Source organism: Labrus mixtus, unplaced genomic scaffold (genome assembly GCF_963584025.1).
Source record: "Labrus mixtus unplaced genomic scaffold, fLabMix1.1 SCAFFOLD_121, whole genome shotgun sequence".
Lineage (NCBI taxonomy): Eukaryota > Metazoa > Chordata > Actinopteri > Labriformes > Labridae > Labrus > Labrus mixtus.
Window position 1 is genome coordinate 97881 of NW_026870209.1, and position 7822 is coordinate 105702.

The 7822-nt window shown below is 44.0% G+C and overlaps 1 protein-coding gene across 1 annotated transcript; it reads right to left on the reverse strand.

Moving 5' to 3' along the window:
* Window positions 1-711: 711 nt before the first annotated feature.
* On the reverse strand, window positions 712-6783 carry LOC132967021 (copine-4-like). Its single transcript, XM_061033932.1, has 3 exons — window positions 6552-6783; window positions 4892-5128; window positions 712-1535 (listed from the first exon to the last, which is right to left on the reverse strand). Exons 1-3 carry the CDS (start codon window positions 6552-6554, stop codon window positions 1404-1406), a joined length of 372 nt encoding a protein of 123 aa, XP_060889915.1. The 5' UTR covers window positions 6555-6783; the 3' UTR covers window positions 712-1403.
* Between the last annotated feature and the right edge of the window lie 1039 nt (window positions 6784-7822).

A 7822-nucleotide genomic window follows, 5' to 3' on the forward strand; every position in this document is an offset into this window, starting at 1 on the left:
AGCCAGTTAAGAGGCTTGCCTTAGCAATGCTCTCGATTTACCGCTCGATGTTTGTTCCAACTCTCACCTGTGGTCATGAGCTTTGAGTAGTGACAGAATAAGATCGAGGATACAAGCGGCTGAAATGAGTTTCCTCTGGAGGGAGTCTGGGCTCAGCGTTAGAGAGAGGGGGAGGGGCTTAGACATTCCTTCACATCAAAATGAGCTAGTTAAAGTGATTCAACATCTGATTAGGATCCTCCTGGTTTCCTCCCTTTGGAGGTTTTCAATGCACGCCCAAATGGGACGAGACCCAGAAGTAGATCCAGAGCTCTCTGGAGAGATTATATATCTGTCTGGGTTGACCGACTTCGCCTGCTGCCACCGTGACCCGACCTCAGATAACCTGAAGTGACTGATTGACGGATGGTGTACACATTTGTGGATCTACCTAAGCAATAAAATAAGTTTTGCAATAGTGATAGCTCCATACTTTGTGCTAAACTGTATTTTCTAGTAACAAAAAACTGGCACTAGACGGCAGTAGCTACTTGAAGCTACTGGAATCTATGGAAACTTCGCAGCTCCAAAGCTTTTCTACGACACATTAAAACAAATGCTTCTCTCTGAAGGGGATGTAAATAACGGAAGGGATTATCTCAGCTAGAATGACCGTGCAGTCAAATGCATTCACCCCGGGGCAAACAAAGGGGTTCATTAAAAAAAATGTGTTGCACTGCATTCAAACGAAGGCCTGCTCCTGCAGCCGAGGTCAAAAACGCCCCAATCAGAGAACATCCTGTTAATCTGCTTTGGTTCAGGAAGGCCGTGCACTGAAACAAACGGATTGTGCTCTGAATTCTCACCATCAGAAAGGCTGACTGTCAATGGTAACAAAGAATTAAAAACTCCCTAAATCCAGACATCACTTACAAATCTGAGGTTTTCTACATTAGCTCACATGTTAGCAGAACGAAGAACCTGATCAGCGTCAGAGTGGACATGCAAACGTCTGGATTTACACATCGCTCATTGGATTGGCACATTACAGCGTCTGATCTTGGACCGCTCCTGCAGCCTCGCACGGTAAATCCAGCGTTTGCAGGAGATGTGTTTATATCTGTTACCTCCTATGCTTCCTGTTACTTCCAGCAGCTTCCCATCTTCCACCTTCTAAATAACATCAGTAAATTAAACACTATGCTCCTGTTTTGTGACATCAAGTAATTCTGCAGAACTTCCCCTCAGGCTTGTTAATGTGAAATCTGCGTAGAAGCTGCAGGTTTCCTATCATCACATCTGAAATGAGGCATCTCTTCATGGTAAAATGCTGCACGTAGCACCTTTAACATCCGCTTGGACAAAGAAGACAACACAGTAAACATAGTTCTCAGTCTGTTGGAGGCAGCTGTGGAGGTTTGAGCTCAGGGGCCAAACTGCCTGGAAGACTGGTACTCGCTGGGCACTTTGGGCTTGATGCCCTTGCTGTTGTAGTAGTCGACCACCTGGTTGGGCACCTCTGCTAGCACGCTTTTAGCCAGAGCAGCTGGTGACGCCTGAGGAGGAAGAGGAGGAGGAAGCATCAATCATCAATCATACTGTACATCTCTGAGAACCTTAAAGGCTTAATCTGTGATGTTTCACACTTAAATATATAAATCAAGTATCTCCTCTGAAAATAACTCTGTGAGTCATGACTGTCTACAATGGGTGTAACACCCGAGTCCCACTGTCTGTGATGTTTTCAGAGTTTTCAGAGTCCTATCTTCACTTTGTTTACATCGCCCGGACGGCCGGCTGACTCCTCCCCTTGTGTATAAAAGTTGTTTAATTGAGGGACTAGAGAAAAGAAGAATAACATACTGTACTCACTGCTTAACTGTGTTTCTAGATCACGCTCATTTCAGGTAAATTTACATGCAGTGTGAAGATACGAGCATAATAAAGATCGCTAGCATTAGCATGCTAACACAACAATGCAGCGCGAGTTGTTTTGGTTTCATGCTGGTGCTCAAGGGCGACATCTGCTGGATCAAAACATCACATAGAAAGCCTTTAACACATCTACAAACACACACAGGCTGTTCATTAAGTTTTTTAGAAACCAGCGTGGAAACGACAAACATCCCCGGCTCCTATTCCAAGGACCATCGTAGTAAATATACCGTGAGGCATCCACGCTGAGTTTTTTCAATCATCCATCTGCTTTCAGACAGACTTTCTTCCTTCCAGGCGGTCGTCTGTTTCAGGTCATTACTGCACGCCGTGACTGCCAAACTGCAGAGTTCCTGCACATCCATCACTGTGAGCTTTAATCAACTTTAATACACTTTCTTATCTCAGCTCTCAAAGTTTCCTTGTATAGAACAGAACAGGAGCAGGAGGTGTTTTTTTAATTCTCACTTAAGGGATTTTTGGACATTAAGAATCTGTGAACATGGCAGCTGAAAACTCTCCCTGTTTGTCTTGCTTCCAGCCCCTTTACAACATCACATCTCAGGATGTAGCTGTCAGATAGACGTGGAATCTGTTTTGGATATTCATCAGTTTGCAGCGATGCTAACGTGTCTGGTAAGAGAGTCTGCACCTCCACGCCTGAGAGGAAGTTTCCCTGCTTAGAAAATGTTTGATTTGTCAAAAGCAGGTTCAGTGTTTCAGTGGGTTTTGGGTTCTGAGAGTGATTGGTGCAGAATGATTTTGAAGCAGGTGATGTGGAGGAAGCTGAGCCTGGAGGTGAAACTCCATTTACTGGTTGACCTAATTTCCTAACCCTTACTCTCAGGTTTATGTGAGCAGAAATAACCTGAGGTCGTAGGTGTGTGGAAGAAACCCGACTGGATCAGTGAGAAAAGAGCAGCAGGAATGTGCACATGGAGAGAGTTTGTAAGCTAAACCACCAAGTTAAAAGATTATGGGATTCAGTTCCTATGAACATGCATTATGAACTGCTCGTTACATTTTGTTTGTTGTCAACTAAAGAAAAGTGATATTGTGCAAAGTTATGAGAACGGGTTCCAGAGTGCACACTTTTGAAAACGCCATCGCCTGTGTTGTTGTGTAAACTGCAATATGCAGTTCCTCTGAATACACAGTCCTAGTAGCCGAGACAAATTTCTCCCAAGGGAGATGAATAAAGAAACCTTGACCTTGACTTGACTTTATGAACATGCTCATTACTTCCAGACAATGGTCACGCGCGAGTAGGTGGACTACAACAACGATGGTGGACTTCCAACATCTGTTTGTTGCTGAATGTTTTATATTTCAGATCGTTTATTTCCCGATCAGACACGGAGTGAGGAGGATGAGGGAACAAGACACGATCTGTAGGAGACAAAACTACGGGAAATATCAGACATTTGGAAAAGAGGACTGGTGACATAAAAAAAAAAAGTTGAAATATTTTCAAATCGGAGCGGCCGCATAAAAAAAAAAGTGGAGCGGTCAGAAAAAAACACTTGGTTCTGCAGTTTTTCTTCAGACGCCTGCCTGCTGCTGCAAACGCTCTCTACTGAAACACTTTTATTCACCAGTTGATCCTTACACTGCATCTGGAACTGAAGCCCATTGAAGGTCTCTGATTATTTGTTTGGCGTTCAGGTGTTGTGTCAAATCTTTGTATCTTTGTATCTTGTCTTTAATTTTTACGCTGCAAATGGAGCCGCTGTGATGCAAGACACATTTCAGACTCTGTCCGACAATTGAAGGAACATGCCGTCTGAACGCAACAATTCTGTTTAAGTGAATAATTCTCATGTGATCATAATTACTTCAGCCAGCAGACCAAACGATTTGATTGAATAGTAGTAATAGATGCAGAATAGTAAATTGTAGCACAGTGGATCTATTCTTTGGTGAGGAGAGTCTTCTTCTTTGTTGGCTCTTTTGGGAGAAAACTCAGACAGCATCTGTGATCGTCTGAAGGTCTGTCACTGTGAGCGTCTCTCTGCTGTCGGTCATGAACATTTCCTTGTTTTGGATCAAACACAGAAACACTCATTCATCACACAGATTAAACCCTGGGGGGGGCAAATATCTGCCGTGCCTGTGAATTGGGACCAAACAGTGAAAATGAATCTCCAGTGTGCAGTCTGTAACCTTCAGACGTGTTACAGAATGAAAATTCATTTGAGAGAAATATAAGATTTCCCTCTTCAGATTGGCGGGCAGATTGCCTCTCCGTCTTCATCCTTAAAGAGTGAAAACTCATTTCTTCAACAACTTCACACTCGCTCCTCGTCCTCCTCCACTTCCCCTCTCTTCTCGGCTTATTACTTTCCATGTACACTCATCCACAGTTATTTGAGGGTCACACACAGTTATATATACACACTATATGAAGTTACATCAAGAGTTCATCCTTCAAACTAACACACCATCTGCTGATCACATTTAGAGGAGGTCTCAGCTCTTGAACTTTAAAGTATGTTAAAGAAAAACTTAATATACTCATAAAGCATAACTGAGTGCTTTAAAACAAATCAACAACAAATCAAATAAAATGTGATCTGCAGGCACAACACAGAGTCAGGGTGTAGATAGAAGAGGAAACCTATAAAACTGAATGAAAGCCGTATATAAAGTTGGGTTTTTAAAGGTTTTCTCTGACTTATAGACCAAAACAAACACTCTGTTTGGACACGCCCCCTTCCCCCCTCACCTCAGCTAATATATGTTTCAGTAAGGGTGGGTTGAATATTCAGCTTTGCAAGTTGTATGCAGATTTTTTTTTATTCTGAAAATTTGATTTATTTCTGAATAATGAGCACAGATGAAACCTTGTAAATAGAAAAAAAATAGAGGACCTACCATTGTGCCCTGAGGAACTCCATTGTAGAAAAACAGCAGCAGAGACAACCACTCTGTTTGAATTAAATTCAACTCCTTGATTTTGTCATTTCAGAAGACTCACATGTTTGAAATTACGGAAGGGGACGAACTGGACGATGTCCCGGAGGCAAGGCTCCCCTTTAGGCGATCGCAGGATCCCGTCGTCACCGTCCAGCATCTGCATGTCGCTGAAGTCTGCGTTTCCGATCCCGACAATGATGACGGACATGGGGAGGTGGGACGCCTGGACGATGGCTTCCCTGGTGTCGGCCATGTCCGTGATGACGCCGTCTGTCAGGATCAGCAGGATGAAGTATTGCTAGAAGACAGAGATACGAGAAGAAGTCAACTTTCTTTTGCCTCGATTTTACTCGTTGTCAAATCCAGTCACTCTATCTTTAAATCAAATTGTTTTCAGGGCAGTAAAGTAAATATTTCTCATTTTGACAATCACAATCCTTCCTCCAGTGAGAGCTGAGATCCTTTCCAACTTGTTATATTTGATATATCTGAAACGTCATGGTTTGGCAGTTTGACTGTCTCAAACAACATAGTGAGAAATAATGAATGCAATACAGCTGAGTTGTTGCAGTAGCTTGTTATATGTTATCACACTTTTTCTGTCATTTACTCCCAGATTCCCAGATTTCTTTTTGTCATATGTTCCAAACAAACCGAAAAAGAAAAATCCAATTAAGTCTCTTCTTGTCCATTTCTCAGCAAAGGAAGAAACAGCTAAATCCAAACATTTTATACCAACTTTACTTTCTGCTTATTCCATCACCAAACACACAACCTTCTCATCACCTTAGTGATCGTGTTCTGAGGTTACCATATTTAATTTCCAGACAGCCTGGACCAAGCTGTCTGAAATTACCTCAGCGGCAGCCTCTTCTGGCCCCTGAGCAAAATGTGTAAGAGTAGGAAATGTTATTATCTGGATATGTGAGAGGAGAAGATGAATTATGAAATGATTTAATCTGTGTGTCAGTATAAAGTTATTTTTACACCAAAAGCAAGGTGAATTTTTTGGGATGTGCAGCCAAACATGCATCTTCAAGAATAGATTTTTTTTAATTGGAGTGAGAAGTTCCAGTTTGGAAATTCCACAGAACTTAGATTCTCCTGACATCCTCCATCCTGACATAATCAGAAGCCCCCTAGACCTGGTTCTGATCCTAGCTAACAGGTCATCAGACTGGGACCTGGTACTGATCCTAGCTAACAGGTCTTCAGACTGAGACCTGGTTCTGATACTAACAGGTTTTCAGACTGAGACCTGGTCCTGATCCTAACAGGTTTTCAGACTGAGACCTGGTTCTGATCCTAGCTAACAGGTCTTCAGACTGAGACCTGGTTCTGATACTAACAGGTTTTCAGACTGAGACCTGGTTCTGATACTAACAGGTTTTCAGACTGAGACCTGGTCCTGATCCTAACAGGTTTTCAGACTGAGACCTGGTTCTGATCCTAACAGGTCATCAGACTGAGACCTGGTTCTGATCCTAGCTAACAGGTCTTCAGACTGAGACCTGGTTCTGATACTAACAGGTTTTCAGACTGAGACCTGGTTCTGATCCTAACAGGTCTTCAGACTGGGACCTGGTCCTGATCCTAACAGGTCTTCAGACTGGGACCTGGTCCTGATCATATATAGGATGATGTGAACACTGACAGGATGGACAGCAGCATGAAATGTGTGAATTCAGGTTTTCCAGCAGATGGATTGTCCCGGCTCTTACCATGGCCTCTTTGGTGTGGACCTCCTGCGAGGCGGAGTTGGCGACCTTCTGGATGATGGGGGCGATGTTGGTGGGACCGTAGAGCTGCAGCTTAGGGAGGCAGGCCTGATACGCCTCCACCACGCCCTGGATACCTGACAGGACCCAACAACAGAACACAAGACCGAGTCAGGAAGAAGAAACCAGATGAACACCTTAAGAAACACCAGAGTCTCAAACCGTCCCCACAGAGCGCTCCTCCGGGTTTCAACGGTTTATAACCTTCAATCCTGTTACAGAGTTTGTTTTCTCCACAACCAGGAAGAACGGAAAAGACTCAAAGGTCAAGTTCACTCCCTGGATGTGTTTAGAGAAATCCCAGCATGCCCCGAGGCAGCAGCGATCTGATTTAACATCTGAAGGTCACCATCTCCTTCACACTCACACACACACACACACACAGACACACACACACACACTCACACACACACACACACAGACACACACAGACACACACACACTCACACACACACACACACTCACACACACACACACACACACAGACACACACACACTCACACACACACACACACACAGACACACACACACTCACACACACACACAGACACACACACACTCACACACACACACACACACACACACAGACACACACACACTCACACACACACACACACACACAGACACACACACACATACACACACTGTGTGTATGTGTGTGTGTGTATGTGTTGAAGTGTCTCTCTAAGCTGATCAATGACCTTTAGCACCTGAGAAGGTGAGAGACCTTCAGCTAAATTAAATCTCTCTCTCTCTCTCCCTCCCTCTCTATCTCTGTTTCTCTCTCTCTCTCTCTCTGTCTCTCTCTCTCTCTCTCTGTCTCTCTCTCTCTCTCTCTCTCTCCCTCTCTCTCTCTCTCTCTCTCTCTCTGTCTCTCTTCTCTCTCCCTCTCTATCTCTGTTTCTCTCTCTCTCTCTCTCTCTCTTCTCTCTCTCTCTCTCTCTCTCTCTCTCTCTATCTCTGTCTCTCTCTCTCCCTCTCTATCTCTGTCTCTGTCTCTCTCTCTCTCTCACTTTCTCTCTCTCTCTCTCTGTCTCTCTCTCTCTCTCTGTCTCTCTCTCTCTCTATCTCTGTTTCTCTCTCTCTCTCTCTCTGTCTCTCTCTCTCTCTCTCCCTCCCTCTCTATCTCTGTTTCTCTCTCTCTCTCTCTCTGTCTCTCTCTCTCTCTCTCTGTCTCTCTCTCTCTCTCTCTCTCTCCCTCTCTCTCTCTCTCT

Excerpts from the sequence above, each read along its gene's own strand:
- LOC132967021 (XM_061033932.1), bottom strand. Across the intron at positions 1,536-4,891 it reads CCTTCCGTAATTTCAAACAT|GCGTCACCAGCTGCTCTGGC; the intron begins GTGAGTCTTCTG and ends CTTCCTCCTCAG.